Consider the following 22,684-nt stretch of genomic DNA (forward strand, 5'->3'; position numbering starts at 1 on the left):
ACTTCTGATATTGCTAAACAATATGAATATCTTCTGTTTTATTAACCACCTAATAGCTCAAAAATATCAATTACACAAAATTGCCAGTACTGTAAACGTTTTTATATACAGTGCAAAGTAAAGTTAATACCTAAGTATTTTACGCTGCTAAAAAAATAAATAAAGGAATAAAGTGTTTCCTTAATTGTTTCGATTTCTTTTCTTTTTCTTTTTTTTTTTTGCAGTATATTATTATAATACGTATACAGTATTTGGATAAAACACTTGTGTTGAGCTCTGGGAAACGCTAGTGCTTTTTCCAATAAAAAAAAAAAAAAAGCTCAATTTTTATGCTCGTTCGTCATCGCTAGTCATGCTTGTTGGCTTCTACGCAGATGTTTTTCTTCCTACAGTTCTTGAATGCAACCTTGTTACCAGCCTCCTATCCGTTGTGACGTCTAATTTCAGCGACAACAACAATTTAAGAAGACATAACTCGTTCACATGACATGTATTTGATAATAAAATGACTGCGGCCATAATCTCGGCGTTGAATGTGCTCACGAAACCTTTTGGAGGTAAGTGGTTAGTTTATAGTGATTTTTAAATCGGCGCGTAACTGGAATAGTTCCAATGTGACAATACTCTCTGAAAATACTTCCCAAGTAATGATAGAAAACATTTTTAATGGAAACTAAACTGTAACGTTTTTTTTTTTTTTTAATTGTGTTTTTCAAACATTTGTACTAGTGTCATTTTGTAGCCCAAGTAACAGGTGGACTGAGAAAAAGCAGTGGATATTTTGCCGTGACCAACTCTCCTGCTTGTGCTATTTTGCCGTGAACGGCTCTGATTGGTCAGTCACCGGCGGGGTTCCTGTGTCACTTCACCCCCTGTGTCTTTTCACGAAGTTTTCATTTTGTTATGCTACCGGAGATAGACTGCTATCGACATTACCAGTCTAACCCTAGTAGTAGTAGAGGTAGTAGTACTTAGTAGCTTTCACTGGCGCAAAATTCGTACTTGTAGTTCATCTCTCGCGCGATTCACGGCAAAATAGCGTTGGCAAAATAGCGTTAGCAGGCGAGTTGCCGGCCACGGCAAAAATATCCACTTAGTGTTTTTAAAATTGTATAATGAAGTATGATCTCTGTTCATTTGTAGACCTTAATTGTTTTAGCAATGGCACAATATTGTTTTGTGTAATGATGATACTAATGTTTTGTCTACAGATGCGTCTGGGCGTAATGCACATGCCTCAAAGGAGGAGGCACTTCTGCTAGCACTGAAGACAAACAGAGATGTTTTCCTGGAGAAGCTGCACAATGACAGCAGTCTACAGGAAGCGAGGAGACTGCGGGATGACGTGATAGCTGGTGCAAGTTGGTTCTTAAATTATACAGAGGATGTGATGTGGGGCTTTGTCCAGGAGTGTCTCCTTCTGCTGCTCAGCTTAGCACGCCACCTTTCTGCTGAACTTGAACTTTTCAAACAGACACCCGCTCCCTCTGTCAAACTACGCACCCCTGAGATGGCTCCCCCCTTACCGCCAGACGTCCTCAGTTTCATGCAACAGAAAACAATTGGGGCAGCCCTTCAGTTTGTGGTGTCTTTTGGGCTCTGCCCATTCTTGGCTCCAGGAGTGGGTGTACCACTGGGTCACAGATCTGCATTTGGCACAATGGTGGAAAAAATGGTATGTGGTCAAACTGCTGTTGGTGCACCACACCAGCTTCTGACGACAACAACTATCCTGTTGCGCTTAGCTGAACTGTCATCTCTTGCCACACTGGTGTTCACGCGGCATCTGGGAGATATGATAGCGGCACTCTGTCAGCTTGGCTATCAGCCACAGAATTCCAAGACAGCCGGCACAAAGGATGTTCAGGTAGTCTATCCTCATATTGTTTTATTTGCGCTCTCTGTTGATTGAATTCAGTTCATGCCTCTCTATTGTGGCCAATTAAAACTGCATCATTAGCCAAGGCAGCCTTTTTGAACATAAATTCCTCTCTCCATATTTGTTTTCCTCTATAGGAGCTCAGAGAAGAGGAACGCAAAAACAGTCGGGAGGCTCTCCAAAGTCTTCTGGTAAAAGTGTATCAGCCAGTGGTTATCAAAGAGCTCCTTATTTTACAAGGTGGCGCCAAACAGGTATGTCTGTGTCTTGATGAAAAACAAAGAAACAAAATAGATCTGTTCAGGGTGTATTTTACCTTTTGCCCCAAATCAGCTGTGATAGCTTGACCAGGATGGCAATATGTGATATATATAGAATGGATGGATGAAATAAATAGAAAGATAAAGGGAAGAAAAAGAAAAACATGAAATGATAAGACCAAAATGCAGTCATGGGAAAAACGCTGAATGTCTTATGTCTCTCCCATAAGTCTGGTCCAGTAGGAAGTTCCAGTGGTTCCAGAAGCAGGACAACTCCTGGCTGGCTGAGGCGCCTTTGTGGTCAGTTGCTATCTGAGCGTCTGATGCAATCTAATGGGGTCCAGGCTGTAGTCAGAGCCATCCTGGAGGGAGGAACAGGTGGGCGAGTGGCAGATGACGAATCGAAGCCTGAAAACGCCAAACAGAAATGTCCTGTTAACGTCTAACCTGTGATACCGCCCATGTCCTCTAGGGGATGAGTCAGATTGGAAAAAGTGTGACAGTATAGCCAAGATTCTGACAGCATGCCCCCAGCAGTCTGCATCAGCTGACGCCTACTATAAGCAAGTCTGTTCTCAGGTCAGTTTACACACACAAAGCTCTAACAAGGGGGCTGTTGGAATATTTCATATAGAACCATCATGAAACACACTTATCAAGCTGAATTGTAATGTAACTGTTTCCATCATTTTGGGTTATTTGATCTGGTGTTTATTGTTATCATTTTATTAATTATCTCATGTAACTGCATGAATTGAATTGGTTTATGTTGGTGTAGATCCTTGAGCTCCTGCACCTCAAAGACAAGCTTGCAGCCCAACAGTTTCAGTGTGTGGCCACCAGGGCAGCTCTCTACTTGGTGCAAGAGAAGACCAATTTTGCTCAGCCGTATTTGCTGGTTCCTCTCTTGTCTCCTCTCTACCGCTGCATAACTGCTGCTGGTTAGTAACAGTTGCACACATTTTTTATGCAATGGATTTTATTTTCACTGTACTCATAAATTGAAATAAGTCTGTCATACAGTACATAGAATTATGACATAATCTGTGACATGTATTTCTACATTGTTCTTCTTGAGCCTGATACCACTGATTCAAATAGAATTGTGATACAGTAAGTCTCAAGAAACCATAATCTCAAGCAAATAAGTCAAGCATATAGTTTTTAAATATCCAAGCTATTTTGACAGTATTGACACGATGGTGCTCTGGAGCACGATGCAACGTCTTTTCTGTACATACGCTGACTTCTTCCCACATTCTAAATATGGTACATGCCTGGTTGATGAAGTGAAGACTCCAAAGTGCCCATAGGTGGACGTATGAGTGGTTGTGTGTCAATGTGTGCCATGCCATTGACTGATGACTAGTTTGTACCCTGCATCTTGCAAAGTCAGCTCGCATACGCTTGGATGAGGACAAAAAGTATAGAACACACATCAAAGAATGTCGAAATTCTACTCCATTGCACCACCTTGTGCCTAACTGTTTTTTTTTCTTCTTAATCTCACACAATGAACTAAATGTGGAAAAAGAACTAAAATAATGTGCAAGAAAATACCAAAATATGAATTTGTTTGATGTTAAACGCATTGTGTTTGTCGTGTTCTTCATTCGGTGGTCAGGTTTCTTGACACATTCCAAAAACTTAGGTCTTGGGTTAAGTAATTAATTAAATTGTCCCTTGTTGTGTACGTTGGTAATTGTTGTCTATCGTACAGTTTATCAGCCTTGTGAATGACAAGTAACTATTCTAGGGTGTGCACCGCCGCGCAATCAAGATCAACTAAATGGGCTCCAGCACATTACAATTTACAGGCTAAGTGGGATCAAATTTTGAAACATATCTAAGATGCTTGAGGCAACTTGGCTTAATTTTTTTCTATATACAACTTTCATGAAGAAGATTGATACGCCTATGTCTCTGGTTATAGTAAACAATGAACAAACATGACAATTTGTACAACATCGGCAAACAAACATTCTATACTACAATAAAATTTTGTTGTTTCAGTCGGGAAAAATGCCAATAAAAGAAAGTGCTTTATATTTTTTTCCAGATGATGATCACTGCCAAGTTGCTGTGGAGGAATGGGAGATGACACAATGTGTGGAAGACATTAAAAAGGTGTGATAAAAGTGGTAAAATAGGTTGTTCTTGATTTATGATAGAGTTTGATTCCGATGATGTTGACAAAACTTGAATTTGTATTTTTTGTGTTTTTTTTTGTTTGTTTTTTCCCCAGGAGAGCTCAGTATTGTTCATTCGATTTGACATCATCATTGCTCTCCTTTTTTTAAAAAACAAACAAACAAACAAATCAATTAAAAAAAAATTAATAAATGTTTTTTTTTTTAAATATATATATATATACATATATATATATATATATATATATATATTTTTTTTTTTTGTATGTGCGTGCGTGTGTGTGTGTGTGTGTGTATTCATCAGTTCACCTAAAGCCCATTAAAAAAAATCCCATACTAATAATATAATATAATAATAAATTGCCAAATGCAGAAACATCAATGTAAGTTATCACGATGTAGTGGCTCTTGCTAACAGACAGAATTAAGTAACCGGAATTAGGTTAAAAAATTCTATATATGTTTTTGTTTTGTTTTTAATGCGCCCTGCTGCACCTGCTTGCATAAGTCTGCGAAAATACCAAAACTTAGTTTAGCCTGCCCCAGTGCAGATTTAGATCTTCCCTCGCATCAGACTTGCACTGGGCACCAAAGTAGAGCCCATGGTTTCTATCACTAAGCTATGTTATTACAGTCAACATTGGTGTGAAAAACACTTTAAGATGATAAATATAAAATAATAAAAAGAAGAACTGCAGCAAAAAAAGAACAATTTGTTATCCTTACTCCCACCGGAAAGTGTGTAGACTAGCTTCGTAACCATGACACGCCATAGGACGAGACAGTCGTGGTGGGCGTCGGCTCAGTAGTAGAGTGGGCGTCTCCCAACCCAGAGGTTGTGGGTTCGATCCCATGCCATTTTGACCACATGGAAGTATCCTTGAGCAAGATACTGAACCCCCAGTTGCTCCTGATGCTGCGTCATCAGTAGGTGAATGAGTAGTTGGATGGAAAGCGCTTTGAGGGCCTTGTAAGATGGAAAAGCGCTATTGTGTTCATATTGAGTACTGTATGTGTGAATTTGTAGGGTTAAGCATTTGCTACTAACTCAAATGTCATGCATTTCAAAGTTTTTTTTTCACTGGTGTTCTTGTGGTCAGATCTGGGTTGTAGGCAACAGCCCTTCAGCTTTTCTTCTCAAAGCATTAGAAGAAGTTCTTCCAGTTGTCTTCACACTCTTCTGTTTCACCAAGCAGAACGTCTCCAACCTACGGTACAGTTGTTGTTTTATTAAGATTGTCTGTCACAACTGTTTATGCATGGTATCTTCAAAGCATCCTTGTTTCTCCATATTTGAGGATGATGGGCTAGCTCATCTGTAAGAACTTAACTCTGGAACTCGAGTGTCATGGTTCAAATCCAGCTGCAGATAAAATAATTTGCAAGCCAGTTGTCGGGGAGATGCTAGTCAATATCCTGACTACTGTTGATAGGACCTTAAGCAAAGCACCAAACTCTCTTTACCCCAACTTAAAGGCACAACACAGTTTTTGTGCCCCATTTCTCCTGCATGCCTGCATGTGTGGTCTGATTCTTTGCTGTATATTTCTGTTGCACACCACACAGAGTGGATATTCAGGTTACACCTAAGATTATCATTAGTGTCATGAATTAAGTGATGTGATGTCATTGTTTGAATTGTATTGTATTGTCTTTTCGTGTGTATTATTCTAAAATGAAGAGGCATGCAGTAGTTTAAAATGTGAGAAAATAATTTTCTTATACACTAAGGTTGTGATTCTCTGGCTGCATTCACACCTGTGGTACGTCGGTCAAGGCCACTGTTTAAAAAATAAAATAAAATAAAGAACACACATTAGGGACATTAGTTTGTTTACTGTTCACACTGACATTTTTATTAACAGAAAAGAGGCCAGGTGAAGTAACGATACATTGCGTATACATTGTGTCCTGTTTGTTTAGTAATCACACTGACATTTTTATTATTGGGTCAAAGGTTGAGCATAAAAAAGATGCATAAAGTAACACCTTGATTACTTTACAATGCTCTCTATTGGATTGATTGAATTAATTTTCTTTTAGATCTTGATTTTTTTTAATTGTATTTTCTAATCAATGGAGAGATCATGAAAAACATGAAAGATGATTTAAAAAGCTCCTTGGTATGCCTGCTTGAACGCTCACCCATCAATCTACACACATTAGGACAGAGACATGTGGCAGAGGTGCAACACTTTTTAATGCATTTGCTAATATGAACTGTTAAATATTAAAGTTATCAACAAAGGCCAGTTTCGCTCCTCGTGTTTCTTCCAAATCTTCCTGTATGCTTTCTTGCTCCTGACCAATAAGAGAAGAGAGCGCTATCACATGGTTTGTTGTTTTTATGGATCATTCGACAAATGTGAGTGTGCATTTTCTGCTTCTCAGAGCCCCATGTCAGGATATTTTGTTGTGGTATCTGAGCCATGCAGAGACCTCTGCAGTCCTGTCACTACTCAGGCAACTGTCAGCAATACAGGATCAGAAGAATGATGTATCAGCAAGCTTCCATTTAACCCCTGGCAGCAATGGTGGAGTCCAACTGAGCTGCAGAGAAGGCTGCAGGTGATGGATCCAGTTGAAGGAGTGCTCTTTGCAAAAATATATCTACTATAGGAATCTTAACCATGGTTTGTCCTTTCTTGCATTTAATTCCTGTATTCCAGTGATGAGGATGATGTTCTGTATGAGAAGCTGTCAGGGGAGCAGTGGAGACTAGAATGCCTGACGCACCTGTTGGCTGAACTCAAAGACAGTGATGTGCCCGGTGATTTTTTCCTTGACCTGCTGCAGGTGAGCATCCAGATTTTGATGTATGATTTTTTAAATCACATGATTTGTTCATCTCACTAAAACGCTGACTACAAGTCCAATATTAACTCTTTGACTGCCAGACGTTTTCAGAAAAGGGATGCCGTGGGTGCCAGCCGATTTTAAGCATTTTTGACTGATCTTTCAAGGTTCACAGAAAATTATGTGTTTGGACTATGGAAACACACATACTACCAAATGAAAGATTGGACTCTCATCTTTCATCAGAAAAAAAAGTTTGTTTCTACCTTATTCCGTTTTTCAGTAATCAACAATAGAAAATGGTTAGTTTCATCTCTGTTTTGAAAAAAAAACGTCTTTTAACGTCTTTGGCACTCCTCCATAGGATTTTACTAAACGTTATTTAACGTTTTTGGCAGTCAAAGAGGTCAATGATGCAGAATGAACCAGGGGGTAAAGGTTAGCATACTGGTGGAAGTAATGTTTCAAAAGAGGCTAAAGCATATTGTCACCCTTCTCATGAACTGCACACTCTGATTTGTACTGTTAGCATCCTGAAATGAAATACTAGTCAGGTAATATTTACTGTATATTCCTTTATGAATGCAGGTCTGCAGCTACTTGTCATGACTAAATATCATTAATACAGAATAATAGATAGTAAGTGACACTACAGATGAATGCAGAATGTTGAACTTCAAATCGTTTATGATTAATAAATATTGAATTTTCAAAATTGGTTTTGCAGGAGCTAACTAGCTGGACGGCAGTAGCGGTGGAAGAAGAGGAGAAAGATGGACAGCAATTGGACATATCTTCCATGACGCTCTTGGAGGTGGAGCAGCAGCAACAGGCTCGTGTTGCAAGACAAGGCCACACACTGGCTTTGCTTCAGGTGTTGGCCATAATGGTGGAGTCCCTTCAGCATGATGTCATACTGAGAAAAAACAATCAGGTTTGTGAAGAATGTGCACTCAAACAGATGCATCGGAAATGCTTAACAGACAGAGACAGACGCAATTTTAGTACGTCACGCAAAAGAGATATAGAACAACTTCTAATGTATTCAAGTATCCCTCAAGTAGGAGTGTCCCTGTACATTCATGAACAAAACATGATCAAATGATCCCTGTTGTCCATTTGTGATTGATGATCTTGATGAGTGTTGGTTGTGCCCAAGAAACATTTCTTTTAAAATGTATTCAAGATTTGTTGTCTTAACTCTTTGACTGCCAGACGTTTTCAGAAAAGGGATGCCGTGGGTGCCAGACGATTTTAAGCATTTTGACTGATCTTTCAAGGTCCACAGAAAATGTTGTGTTTGGACTATGGAAACACACATACTACCAAATGAAAGATTGGACTCTCATCTTTCATCAGAAAAAAAAGTTTGTCTCTGGGGTTGGTGAAGGTTAGTGGCCCGGTGGGTGGTGTCTGGTCGGTGCTGGGCTTCGCTTTTCTTTCTTTTCTTTGGTCCCCCTTCGGGTCTCCTGGCGGCCCCACGACTCTGGCTGGATTTTGAAGTGTTCGGTTTAGGTGAACGGTATGGGAATTCTTATTTTTTTATTTTTTATTTTCTCACGCACGCACACACGCACGCACACACGCACAAACACACATACAAAAAAAAAAAAAAAAAAAGGGAGAACAATGATGATGACATTTCAAATGATCAATACTGATGAGATCTCCCAAAAAGAAAAAAAAGAAAGAAAAAAAAAAAAAGTTTGTTTCTACCTTATTCCGTTTTTCAGTAATCAACAATAGAAAATGGTTAGTTTCACCTCTGTTTTGAAACAAACGTCTTTTAACGTCTTTGGCACTCCTCCATAGGATTTTACTAAACGTTATTTAACGTTTTTGGCAGTCAAAGAGTTAAAATCAGGTACATATACACAGAGCCCTTAGTTTAGGGAGGAAGATAAATGCTTTTTTTTTTTTTTCTTTCTTTTTTTCGTACTTGGCTATGTCTTGGACCTAGATAAGGGAGCAGGCCATGTTGAGTCATGCTGTTGAACAAACTAGTTGCTATATTCAGTTGAAGCAGATTAAGGGAAGGGGCATTATACGCTAGAAAGGTAATGCATTTGATAAGTACAGTAAATAAATATATTTGTCTTGAAATGCCTGAAAGATTAAGAAATGACTCTCATACATTGGCATTGCATCGCTGAATAAACTCATTTCAAGCACGCTGATCTCTGGACATTGTAATGTTGAAGGTTTTCAGATACAGTACTCTTCAGAATTTTCCCACAACCATTTTGTACTGTTGTAAAGTAGTGAGTGCTGTTCTATTTCCCCAATGATGTACTTAGAGGTTACATTTTTCCAAAGACAATGTTTGATTTAATTGTGTATGTTGTCTTCTGTCCAGGTGGTAGACTTTATAGACTCACTGCTTCAGAGGGCTTGCATCGTTCTGGATCAGGAAAATGGTGTGATTACTGAAAACCCAATCGAAAGCCAAACACTGAGTATGGGGATGGGCCTGGTGGCAACTCTGCTCTCTGGACCTCAGGTACTCAATTTTGAGAGTTACTGTCTACCATTATTACACATACTGTAGTCAGTCAAAAAAAAAAAACATTTTCAAATATATAGTACTTTAATACAGTATTTTATAGAATAATTATTTGGGCAATATCAGTTTTGTGATTTTTACCTTTTATACACCAGCACAATGGACCTGAACAGTAAACATGACATTGAAGTTGTACTGTAATAACAATTTGAATTTTTTAATAAAGAGATGTAATATTTGTATCTGGCATACAGAATTGGTATCTATTATAAGTGATAACATTTTGCTTAGTTTTCACTCTTAACTAAAATGCAATGATCTACTTACTTTAATGTGGCAGATCTTGACCATTCCACTCAAACAGCATATCAAGAAATCATTCACTTGTACTGTTTATTTTTATTTTTTTAAATCTCTACTAGTGCAAGACTTGACCTTAATTAACCTCTTCACTATTCTATGATATTTACAGCTCACTGCTGACGTCTACTCCTGTATGTCAAAACTGCTCCAGCCGCTAGAGACTCTTTCTCAGCAACACCCAGAGGTGTTCATCCAGGAGCTGGCCTCAAATTTAAGAGCAGTTATTGCTACCCATGGCGCGTACAGACCAGATAACCACACTACCAGTGCTCCGGGCTCCAAAGACAATGGCATATCATCCAAGAACAATCTGCCTTCAAGGAAAAGAAACAAGACAGAAGCAAAGAAATCGCAGACTAGTCCTCCATCACTCCTGTCTGCCAACAACAACCTTAAAAAATCCAGTCTCAAACACACAATGTCTTCTGGGGACTCTGTGGCAGGTGAAACTTCAAGTTCATCTAAGGCATTTTCTGATTGGCTACTCGAGGCATGTCACCCTGATGTTCCAACCAGAGCATTTGCCCTGAGGACTTTGACCCAAATGGTCCAATCCAGAGACCAAGAAATTGTACAAGCCCAGGAGAAAGTCCTAATTGTAAGTTGAAATCTTGATTTTCTGTTATTTATTCGGTGCAATGAATGGATGTCCATTTTTAAGAATGGGGGCTGTGGGTTTTGACGGCGTCTTTTGGCACATTTCGATGTATGCGTGTACTGTATAATGAATGAACACTTGAGCCTGCTCCTCGAGGGGCAACATTGGTGATACCTTGGGACTTGTTAGTTGGCTTAGGAATAAAAGGAATAACACCTACTTTAATATTCTCTTTAATCGACATGTCTTCATGCCTGTCACAGTCATCAAACATCTGTCTGGACAGCAGAACCTCCCAATATTGATTTTTCTTTTATTTGTGTCATTTTTTGATTTTTTTTTTCTCCATATCATAACCCTAGGTTACCTTTTATACCTGGGGGGGAATTTTGAATTATTCCTTTTGTAGTCTGGTTGTTCTTTATCAGTTTTGATCCTCTTTGGTTGGAATGTCTGACTTGTTGGAAGTCAAAATACAACTGTGTACATCATCTTCTAGTGTACACTAGTATGTGGTGATTAATAAAGCAATTTTTTTTTTTCCCAGCTATTTCTTGAAAATCTGGAACATGAGGACTCCTTCGTCTACCTGTCAGCCATTCAAGGTAATACAATCAAACCACCTAGCTCTAAATGCACGGTAACGGTTTTAGTTTGTTTGTGAACTACATGCAAAGTTATGATAAATTCCTGTCCAAAATACTTGATGCATACTATCTGTAGGACTTGCTGCTTTGGCTGATTTCTATCCTGAGAGAATTCTGGAAAGACTCCTAAAAGACTTTCAGCATGGTTCCTCACTCTCTACATCCAACAAGGACCACTCCTTGGAATTTCGCCTCAAAATGGGTGAAGTCCTAATGAGGGCAAGCAGAGCTATGGGTGAGCAATATTTACATCATTATCCATTTTCTGAATCAGTGCTGCGCAATCAGTAATATATTAATCATTGTATTTTTCAGGCATTTCTGAAATTCAATATCAAATGGACAAACATAGTTGACATATTTGAAATAACCTTTAAAACCTTTATCCATAATGCAACATGAACACTGCAATTCAAAGCTGAATATACTGCATTGAAATGCGCAATCCAACTTTAACAATATGATTACAGTATACTGTAAATAAAAAGCCTAAGCTGTTTAAGAAAACTGTTGAGTTTTATGGCATCACAAAGAAAATTAAATGCAAATGGTGATTGATCATGAGTCCACTAAATTGGACTTTTGAAAATACTTCATCTGAAGTACTTTTATTTTTTATTTTTTTGCTTTAAATCATCATTTCATTTTTGTTATAGCAATATTTTATGGATTTTAATCCTCATATGAGAGTAAGGATCCTGGTCCTTACGTTTTGTAGTGGTCAAGTGCAGAACATGCTAGCAAAACCTACAGGGTAGTCGACCATATACCATCTGACTCGAGTGGGGATGATGACAGTGGTAGTGATGATGAATGGTTGCCAGAAAAAGAAAATTACTATATTTACTTCATAAAAAGTTCATTTTTCTTTGGGTAAATGTTTTTTGCAATACATGTAGTAGTTTTGAAATATGTTTAAAAAAAAATATGTGAACACAATGTTAAAAATCAAACAGACATTTTCTATAGTGTTTACATTATTTTTGTTTTTTTCTTACAAACATATTTCATCAGTTGCTCAAATGCACGTTATCCACCCTAGTGGACATGTCACCAACTCCTTGGATTTTTTATTTTATTTATTTTTTTTTTTATGAAGGTGATTAATTTTTTTCATGCCTAAAGAGTAATAAAAACAGTTGAGGAAAAAATATTCTGATGTAGGTTATCATAATTTATGCATAAAAGGGTTAAATAATGTTTCAGATATATTTTAGTGCAGAGGCAGATATATTAATTTTGTTGGTAGGTAGATGATTTTCACCACAAAACCCACTTTATTGTCATGTTTAAATGCACAACTGGCGAGAAGTGACCCAATGGCTAAAACTTCCCATTCCGTTACTAGGTTTTATCTGCCAGATTGCCTTTGCTGTGTGTCAATGAGAGAGCCTGTTTTTATGTCGTGAGGTTGGCTGAAACTTTTAGTTTGTTCAGCACACTTTACAAACATTATGTATCCTATCTACTGAGATGTGGATTTAGATAATAGCTAACTGAGCTTTGTGTGTCTGTTTGGATTCTTGTATGTGGTCAAGGCTAATCAGATCAATGAGCTGTTTATGTTTCTGAATGGGGCCAATTTAATTGTAACTTGCAGATGTACTCAACAGATCTCACAACAAGCCAATCGGCAGCTCTCCATAACGAGTTGCCATTGCTCTCGTTTTTTTTTTTTTTTTTGTAAGACTGCCAGTACAGCAACAATCACAGCTTGTAAAAGAGGGGTGAGATTTATAACTAGTGCACATAATTGTCTGAAATCTTTCTTTGGTTGATAGAGCACTGCATTCCTCACTATCCTTAAGCTTTAATTACTTTTATTTTTTTTTTGCATTTTTTAGCTGCGTAGTTTGATGTTGGCTGTCTCTAACGGTCTTGGCTTGCTGTTCTCATTGACAGCATATGGAGGAAGATTCTGGATAATTTCTTGGAATGAAAACTCAAAAACTTGTATTAAAGATGACCACCTTCTCATTTTTCTTTCCTTCTCCTCCTGCAGGAGACTTGGCATCACACCTGGGTCGTCCCTTGGTGTCAGTGTTCCTGAGAGGAACCAGAGATTCTGACCAAAGCGTCCGTGCCAGCAGTCTCTCTAACCTGGGGGAACTGTGCCACAGACTGGACTATGCACTCGGTCCGCTGGCTCAAGAGGTAAGCAGAGACAATTGGCAGTACTGTACCTTACTTTAGTCTGACGGACATCATTAAACATGTTTGCAAATGCTTCGACAGTAACGAGGTACAAACTTGATTCCATTGTGAACCACTCATGACATAGGAGAACTATTGTTGACAAAAAAAATCATAGCAGAGATATACAGACGCTCCCCACCTTACGAACGAGTTACGTTCCGGACGATCGTTCGTAAGGTGAATTTGTTCGTAAGTTGCTTCAGTGCTATATTTTGTATTATAATTTATGTTTAAAGCCTATGTAAGTATATTGAAGGTTTATATAAGTATGTTTAAGGCTTGTACAAGTAACCTGCATTGGTTTGTACTGGAAAAAAACTTTTAATAAAATGGAGAGAATACGTACAGTACTGTACTGTACTACGTATGTTAGAGAGAGAGAGCGAGAGACACACACACAGTATGTACATGTACGTAATAAGATAAATCACTTACTTTTGGAAGATGTACTCGATGCTTAAGGAGATGATGGAGGAGGAGGAAGAGGAGGATTTTATATCATGAGAGATTCTTCGTCGTCGCTGGAATCGGCTTCAAAAGTTATTTCCTGCTTCATGGGGACCGGCGTTTCTTCCTCCTCCTCCTCGCCACGTTGCTCAGCCTCCAATGAGCTCTCACAGCGCCAATCGTCGGTATTAGTGGCGGAAAGAAGCACTACGCGCGATACAAAATCTAACTTACAGCATTTATTTCCGAACATTTTTCGACATACTGTACGCGCAGAAATGTTCGTATGTACCGTTGTTCGTAACTCGAATGTTCGTAAGTAGGGGAGCGTCTGTATCTCATTTATTTGTTGTTCAGTTGAGCTGCTGTCTCACTGCCCTGGTAAAGACCGAGAAGGAAGCAGAGGTGAGGAGAGCTGCTGTCCATGTTATCACCCTGCTGCTCCGAGGCCTCAGTGACAAAACCACCCAGGTACAAACACACAGCCCATTATGCAATGCATTCAGTTTACTGCATTCTCCCAAGGAAAATCTTGCTCAAACATTTAACTTACTCTGGGTTATCATGGGACTGCTACAGAGCAAGTGGGACCACTAACATTGTGAAGCAAGCAAACCCATATTACAATTGCTAGTACTTCTTATTTTCCTTTATTTGGACGTTTTTGTTTTTTTGGAGGGGGCATGTGCCATTTAATGTATCCCCATAAATGAGGTACCAAAGAATGTGTATATATAGCCTCGTTTCCACCGACGGTATCTACCCTACTCTACTCTACTCTGCTCTGCTCACCAAAAAGCAATGCGTCTCCACTTCCACGGCCACAACCCGGGAGCCCGTGACGTCATGCTAAAGCAACCGCAGCTAGCATGCACTGCACACACAGATGATAACAATAGAGAGCGCAGATGTTTTTTTGTACTTGGTGTTTGGTTGGTGGCTGTTTATTGCAGCCAGAAGACATTGATTTATTGCAGCAACGCGAACACTGCATTCACTTCAACTCCATCGAAGGAAAGTTTTCCCGGGGTGGTGGTTTGCGCAGATGACATGTTGCGAACCAATCATTGGCCTCCAAAATCATTACGTCATGTTTTGGAACTGGACTACTTTATTTTAGAACCGTAAAGGAGGTGGTACCAGAAAAAGCGAGTAGAGTAGAGCCGGGTGGATTTGTTGGCGGAAACGGGGCTTTTGTCGAGTACAGTAGGGTAGATAACGTCGGTGAAAATGAGGCTAAAGTCTGTTGGTTCAGAATTATTTTATTCAGAATTTTGACACAATGGCCAAAAAGCCACGTAAAAAAAGTCCTATTGAACTGAATGGAGGGCCGTATCAAAAGCGATGAAATGAGTAATTTTTTTCCAAACCACACTGCTCTTGCATACAGTAACTAAGAGTTTTGCTGTTCATCTCTTTTTTATTGACATCTTTATCTCGGTCTCAAACGTTTTTTCCTTTAAACATGTTTAAAGAGGGTGAGTGACATAGCAAAAAAACGAAAACATAATGAACGTTAGTGTGTACTGTATTGTGTGAGCCAGAGAAAGGTATAGTGCAAGCGTTCAGAAAATCCTTTCAAAAAATCTCATTAACTCAACACCGGGACCACAATGTTTTCTCAATTCTCATCATATTTAGTGAGTTTTGTAAAAACAAGGACTTCTTACAGCAGTGGTGTGTCAAAGTTTGGTCCTCGAGGGCCTGAGTCCCGCATGTTTTAGAGGTTTCCTACATTCAACACAGCTGATTCATATTTAAGCTCATCAGCAAGCTCTGCAGGAGCCTGATAATGATCCTGATCATTGAATCCGGTGTGTTGGAGTAGAGAAACTTCAAAAACATGCACTCAGACCCTTGAGGACCGGACTCTGACACCTGTGTTTTACAAAAACGACATTTTTGTGTCACAAAAATGTCATTTATGCAGATTGTTGTTCTTTGTAGTTTACAAAGGCTTACCTTAAATGGATCCTTGACTCATTTAGCAATTTTCAGCACTAAAAAGTGATTATTTGGTCTAGAATTAATTTGATAACTTCACTGCTACCCAGTTTTCTGGGTTTGGTCATGTGACATTAGCAAACTGAGCCATGATTGGTTGTTACCTGTTTCCTGAGCATGCATGATGTCATTTTCCGTCGACGGCACGTGGCAAAATGAGTTTTTAAAGGTATTAACTCTTTCACTGCCAGACGTTTTCAGAAACGGGTTGTCCCCACTGCCAGCCGATTTAAGCATTTTGACTGATCTTTCAAGGTCCACAGAAAATGTTGTGTTTGGACTATGGGAACACACATACTACCAAATGAAAGATTGGACTCTCATCTTTCATCAGAAAAAAAAGAGTTTGTTTCTACCTTATTCCGTTTTTCAGTAATCAACAATAGAAAATGGTTAGTTTCACCTCTGTTTTGAAACAAACGTCTTTTAACGTCTTTGGCACTCCTTCCTAGGATTTTACTAAACGTTATTTAACGTTTTTGGCAGTCAAAGAGTTAATTGTACATGAAAAATAATGAAGTTATCACATTAATTAAATTAAATGAAAATGGCTAAATGAGTCAAGTATCTCTTTAACTAGAATCCACCATCGCATTGTGGCTAAAGCTAGAAAGAATCCTGTTCGGTTGTTGCTTCTTTTGCTGCTGTCTGATTCTTCTTCTTCTTTGTCTTCTTGAAGAAGATGACGAAGAAGAAGTAGTGCTTGTACTGTGTCCTTTCCTTGTACTGCTTGATGCACTGGGCTCTGGCACTCCTTTTTTGGGACACTCTGATTAACCAAACGGCACATTTAAACAACACTGAGTTTCCAAATGGTTGGAGTGGCGGTATTTCCGAATACACCCACAATAAGGATGGGGATTTTGAGGCCGACAAGTTTTACTGTTATTGGTCTCGGTTTTTGAAAAATAAATTTTATAAAAAATAATTTTTTAAAAGTATTTATACCCCCAGAGATTTTTTTTTCTTTCTTCTTCTTTGATGCATTTGTTGACCGATACGACGTATAGTCCGGAAAATACGGTAAACTAAATTGAAGAATGTGTGCCAAGAAAAAGGAAAACTTAGACAAACTAATAAACCTGTTCTAAAAACTCAATTTAAAAAAGAATTCAAAACACAATAAAAACTCATAGTCCAAAACTAATGGGCTCGTTGACAAAGCCCTGCATGTTGCTAAGAGCAGTGTGAAAAGGCCCCTGAAATGTGCATCCCATTCAAAATCCTTAATATAAATTTCAAGACTGTACAAATGGATATTCATGATGATTTTTTATTGTTGGAATGACCTTGTGCTCTGCTTGAAAGAAAGGGCCTTTACAAAGCATTCGTCAGGGAACATCTATTTACCTGTCCCACGCTAGTGACATGACATCCATATTTTTTAGGCACATGTAAGAATTGGCTCTGAGAGTTTCTTTTTGGAAGGATGCCGCCGGCTACCCTCTTCACAGCTTCCTTTTTAAAGAAGCTCCACAGTTCTCAATATAGTTCAGGTCAAGGGTTGATTGACTGATTTTTTCTCTCTCTTTCTCACACTCTTTCTCTCACTCTCTATTTCTCTTTCTCTCTCGCTCTCTCTCTCTCTCTGTCTCTTTTGCGCTCTCTTTCTCACTCTCTCTTTCGCGCTCTTTCTTTCGCGCTCTTTCTTTCCCTCTCGCTCGCGCTCCTCTTTCTTTTTCACTCTCTCTCTTTCGCGCTCTCCTTCTTTTTCTTTCTTTCCCGCTCTTTTTCGCGCTCTCGCTTTTTCTCTCTTTCTCTCTCTGTCTCTCTCTTTTGAATCCAATTGCAGCTGAAATTTCAATGGTATATTTCAGCATAATATTTTTTTACTGGGAAGGACAAAAGCTCACGTGTTTTCTAGAGGTAATTTTGAAACCTGTGTAATCGTGATGTCACCAGAAATATAAATGAAGAGGAAGGAGAGCAACGTAAGGGTGGAGTTTTGTAGAGTGAGAATCTGTCACAGTGACAAATCCTTTCATCTGGTCACTGTGTCCCCACAATGTCTACTGGGAATGTTTGAATTTAATGTCCGTTTCTCACCAAGCACAGGAAGGGACACTCCCTCCACCTTTAACAATTAGGCCACTTCTCACTGTTGATTTAATTACGGTTATTCACAGGTAACATTCATCAAACCATCAGGGATGTGATTTTTCCGCTAATTCGCGGAATTCCGCTTTTTTTAATCCCCCCCCCCCCCCCCAAAAAAAAAAAAAGTAGATTTTTTTTTTTTAGTAGTTCATTGTGTATGCACATGACTCCGACAGATAACATCTTCTGCTATAACAAAGACATTTGTGGTATGCTCTAATATGAGTTACTTTTCATTTGGTCATGATACAATTATTTGTTCATGAAATTTGAACCCCTCAACATTATTTATGTGTTAACTTAGTAATCACATTAGTTAGATATGATGATATTCTCAGTGAGAGTTTTTAAAAGCAAAGGCAGTCCAATGTTTTTGAATGTGACTGATTTTGAGTTGACTAAAACTGCCATTTTATATGGGATAGTTCAATATACATTGAAAATTTATGCTGTTGTTTTGTCTATTTCTTTGTCATGTGAGTGCATTGAAAGGACCTAGCTGGGTGCCTGCGGCCCCCAGACCCCCGGCTAAATTTTCAGATAATTTCACTTTGGTCAAATCACATCCCTGAACCATCCACCTAACATGTACATTTTAGCAATTTGGAAGAAAGCTAAAGAAAAAAGCAAACTGCACACAAAAAGACCTTCGTTGAGATTTGAACCCAGAACTTCTCAAATGTGAGACAGTCATACTAACCATTCCACTATGCTGCTTTTAATTAATCCATGCATTAAGCAGCGATCCTATATTTTTTATTAGTCAATCCCTGGTAGGCACTTGTCATTAAATCCTTTTTGCGGTGCAACCCCCAACCCTTGACCTCCCAAACCAAAACACCAAATGTGATGAGTGGTTCAGGTGTGGCTGTGGTGCTGATCTCAGTCCAAGCTCTGTCATTACTGAACAGCTGCTGCAGTGCACCAGCTGTACACGTTTTAATGACATGAGAACAGACACTGGCAAAACACATCACAAAGGTTAGCCAGGTGGCGACGCTCTCGTGGAGGGTGAAGGGTCATGTGAGGATGATCTCTTTGTGTGTCTAAGATTGTATCGGGCTTCGGTGTAACTTCTATCACTTCTGTTTGTCCATCAGGTCCTCAGCGATGTTCTTTTGGACCTGTACCGGGCTCTAAAGTGGGTGGTTCGATCTGACTCGGATGAGGTCGCCGTGCTTCACGCCCAGCTGGCTCTGGAGGAGCTGGATGACGTCATGCGACGCTTCATCTTCCCCAAACAAAAGATGGAGAAGAAGATAGTTGTCCTGCCGTAAAACTTGGGTGACATCATTATGACCAAGAACCTAGAGAATCACCATGCGGCGTCAGGTCACATCTTAAGAACTAGTGGTTTGATGTAAATGTGTACTATGTATTTTTGTATCCACTTCACCTACTTTTATCAGAATCATGTTAGTTGAAAAATTCCTGAAATGTAGAAGTGTCCATGGGACATTAATAGAATGAATGATTCATTGCCATTGCTAAATATACTTGGCAATTCCATTCTTCTACGGGGAGGGAATGGATGGGAGAGGGTCTGATGGTGCTCCTCTGTAACTTTCAAGCTTCAAAACAACTTGACTGATGCACAACCGCCAGTAGATGGCAGTGATGCACCATTCTAAATGTGAGATCAACCCCATTCGTGGACCTACCGGGAGAAACGGCTGCATTTTTTTTCTCAAAAACAAATCTCTCTTCTATTGCTGATTATGAAAGAATGGGGAAAAAGGCAAAATGTATCTTTTTTTCCCTGGTGAATGACAGCCTATTTGGTAGATTTGTTGTGTATCGTCGCTGTCCTGTGAAAAACACTGTTATTTTGTTTAATGCTGTCTGCGTTCAGTTTCGTCCCATAAACGTAAAAATTTACTAAAATTGACATTTTTCACAGGACAGCGACGATATATAATAATTGAACACAATATGCTTTTGAGTCTTGGAAAAAGTGGTGTCCCAATACTTTTGTCAACATCATGGATTTAGCTATTTGAACCTGGAAAATAATAAGTGGTACTCGCACCAAATCAAGTGACTCATTCCACTTTGAAGTCTCCACAGAACGATATACAACCCCAGAATAAACACAGCTTTGATTGAAATGCTGGTTCGGTTGTATTCTTGGTGAGGCCTAAATCTGCCACCACACTGAAAGAGGCTGCATTTGTAAAGCGCCTCATTCCACTGTAATACCTTGACTCCGTATTAAGAGGAATATCCATGGAAACCAGACTGAAGTCTGTCATGTTTGCCCTCGGAGGGGGAAGAGGGGAGGTCATGCTTCATACACCGTGCTGGGTGGATGAGAGGAATGATGAAGGACAAAAGAAGGAATGCCTAATGGGTCGAACCCCTTGCAAAACCACAGAAGTCATTTGGGCGTGTTTATTTAGAGCAGCCACCCCCACTTTCCAAATCCTTATAAATGTATGACAGACAGGACATTTCTAATGAATTTGAACATTTTATTTTCAAACAAGTCCTTACTCAAATCCAGTCGGAGAAACAAGGCCAATTACAATATGATAATTCTGCAAAGTCATTTAAAATGATTCTTCAAAGGAATTCAGTTGTTACAAATACTTCAAATGCAAAGTTGACGCCCCTCAAGACAGGATAAAGCGCATCAATACCCCTTTATGTCAAGTGGTGTGGACCATTTCTGGTTTATATCTCCATGTGTTCCATGGGAAATGTATTCCATCCAGCTTTCCATGTTGAAGAAGGGAAAGCAGGGAGGAGAGGCAGGTATATGCTTAAAAAAAAAAGTGGTTTGATTAAACAAAAACAAAATGGCAAACAAGGTACGAGTTATCCAAAAAACAAAACCAACAAAGTTCAAAACAAATGCAACAAATACGGGGAAATAACTAGACTTAACTAAAAACTGCGAACAAAAAGGGCAATCAGACAGGACGAGGACATGACATATGGACATCGACAATGAAAGAAAGCAGGGAACTAAATACCCATACATCCAGACAATGAGAGAAACTGGACATGACACACGCGACTGAGGGATCTGATTGGCTGACACGTAGGACCAGGATGCCACGCACTCTTGATAAGTGATCGACACAAGGAAAACATGACAAAATCCAACAAAACCAATCCAAACAAAACTCAGACCATGACAAATTAATTAATGAATGAACTGACTAATTGATTAAAAGTAGGGGTGTCAAAATTAGTGTGTTCATTTTGAGTTAATTTAAAGTTCCGTTAATCCCACTCATTTTTTTAACCCGCGATTTGATTAATGAACCGCCCCTTACAACGCAGCAGACAACAACCACATTAAAATTTTGCATTAATAAATTTAAGAATAATGCATATATTTGTGGAGGTCAGGTTGCATTTTACGATTTAAAAAAATGTTACTTGATGTTAAAGATTAGATAGCTCTTAAAATGAAAAGAAAATGCACTGAGCTGTCACCGTCTCACAAATGCAATGGACTGTATGCCACGGAGAAGGCAGGACTTCCGACTTCCGGGTTTTCACCCATCAACTTTGCTTCTGTTTCCGGTTTGCGACGTGTGGGCCGCGTCCCGGTACTTGCGCTTCCGCCTTTGTGCCCCTCGGTTGCGCGTTCCCGTCGACGGGTGCGAGGCAGCGAGTGTGTAGTGTCTGTCTCAGTGTCCGAAGCATTTCAGATAACCGAGACGCGGTTGGGGGGGCGCAGGGGTGGGGGTGCGAGTGTTGGAACGCGGCCAGCAGTGCCCGGAAACAGCGCAGATGTGTAAAACACGGAAGTCGGAAGTCCGTGGCATCTACCCCATTATGCCATCTAGTGGCAGAAAAATGACCTCAACACAAATCCATATCGCACTGTACAGTACATCTTTTTAATTTTAACTCAATTTTATGAATTATTAAGAAATTACTGTTTTAATGATGTACCCATTAGTTCGATTTTTTTTCCACTTTTATGTTAACTGTATAAAATATTAGAAAAAATATTTTATTGTAGATTTTATTGTACATTTAGAACAGATATAAAATTTGCGATTAATCATGAGTTAACTATTGAAGTCAAACGATTAATTACGATTAAAATATTTAATCACCTGACACCCCTAATTAAAAGCCATAAAACCAATCTCCGTCAAGTAATTACATTTTTGTTTTAATTGTTTATTTTTAATAACTGATACATTACAGATTTCTGTTAAAGATAAGGCAAGTAGTTTGGGATTTTGTTTTTTTTTTGGGGGGGGGGGGCATTAAATTCAGAACCAATGCATTCGCAATATATAGTAAGCCTGCTATCTTAATTTAAAATGGAACCTGGGCTATAGTTTGGACGCCCCTGATTTAACACAGATGACGGGTATTTTCAAAATACTTTTATAACCCCCACATCGACAGCCATGTTGGTTACAAGAGCCTAATTTAGTTCCCTAGTAATTGTCCCAAAGATAATCAAACTCTTGTTTCATTCTGGAACAAGTCTCTCACACCATGTGTTCCCCAATCATCAAGCAAAAGGTCAACATAGAGGCTATGAATATTAAGTAGTTACAATAAAATAAACATAAATGTACACACACCCGCTTTTTATGACTGGATTTTAATGAGGTGTGTTTAAAAGACAGCCTCATATCGATCCCACTGAGACACGCAGGCTGTTTCATGGAACCTGCAGCTAAGCCTCTGAGCAGGGGAGGGAAAGAGGGCGGGAAGAATATATAAGGCCATAAAAGACGCTTTGAGGGAAGGCGAGAGGTGGCATCCA

General features: G+C 39.1%; 1 protein-coding gene across 2 annotated transcripts; it reads left to right on the top strand.

The window, feature by feature from the left end:
* Positions 1-408: 408 nt before the first annotated feature.
* On the top strand, positions 409-20,052 carry tango6 (transport and golgi organization 6 homolog (Drosophila)). 2 transcript variants are annotated; one of them, XM_077568520.1, is made up of 18 exons: positions 409-557; positions 1,212-1,867; positions 2,017-2,133; positions 2,370-2,517; positions 2,612-2,718; positions 2,918-3,080; positions 4,199-4,266; positions 5,390-5,502; positions 6,681-6,857; positions 6,959-7,085; positions 7,813-8,019; positions 9,442-9,585; positions 10,061-10,549; positions 11,097-11,154; positions 11,273-11,431; positions 13,199-13,350; positions 14,197-14,310; positions 19,041-20,052. In XM_077568520.1, the coding sequence occupies exons 1-18, from the start codon at positions 506-508 to the stop codon at positions 19,215-19,217; spliced, it is 3,228 nt and encodes a 1,075-aa protein (XP_077424646.1). In that variant the 5' UTR covers positions 409-505; the 3' UTR covers positions 19,218-20,052. The 2 variants fall into 2 exon arrangements, with proteins under 2 accessions (XP_077424646.1, XP_077424647.1); XM_077568521.1 differs by having other exon boundaries at positions 1,212-1,345.
* The last annotated feature ends 2,632 nt before the right edge of the window (positions 20,053-22,684 follow it).

Source organism: Vanacampus margaritifer, chromosome 6, assembly GCF_051991255.1.
Source record: "Vanacampus margaritifer isolate UIUO_Vmar chromosome 6, RoL_Vmar_1.0, whole genome shotgun sequence".
Classification (NCBI taxonomy): Eukaryota; Metazoa; Chordata; class Actinopteri; order Syngnathiformes; family Syngnathidae; genus Vanacampus; species Vanacampus margaritifer.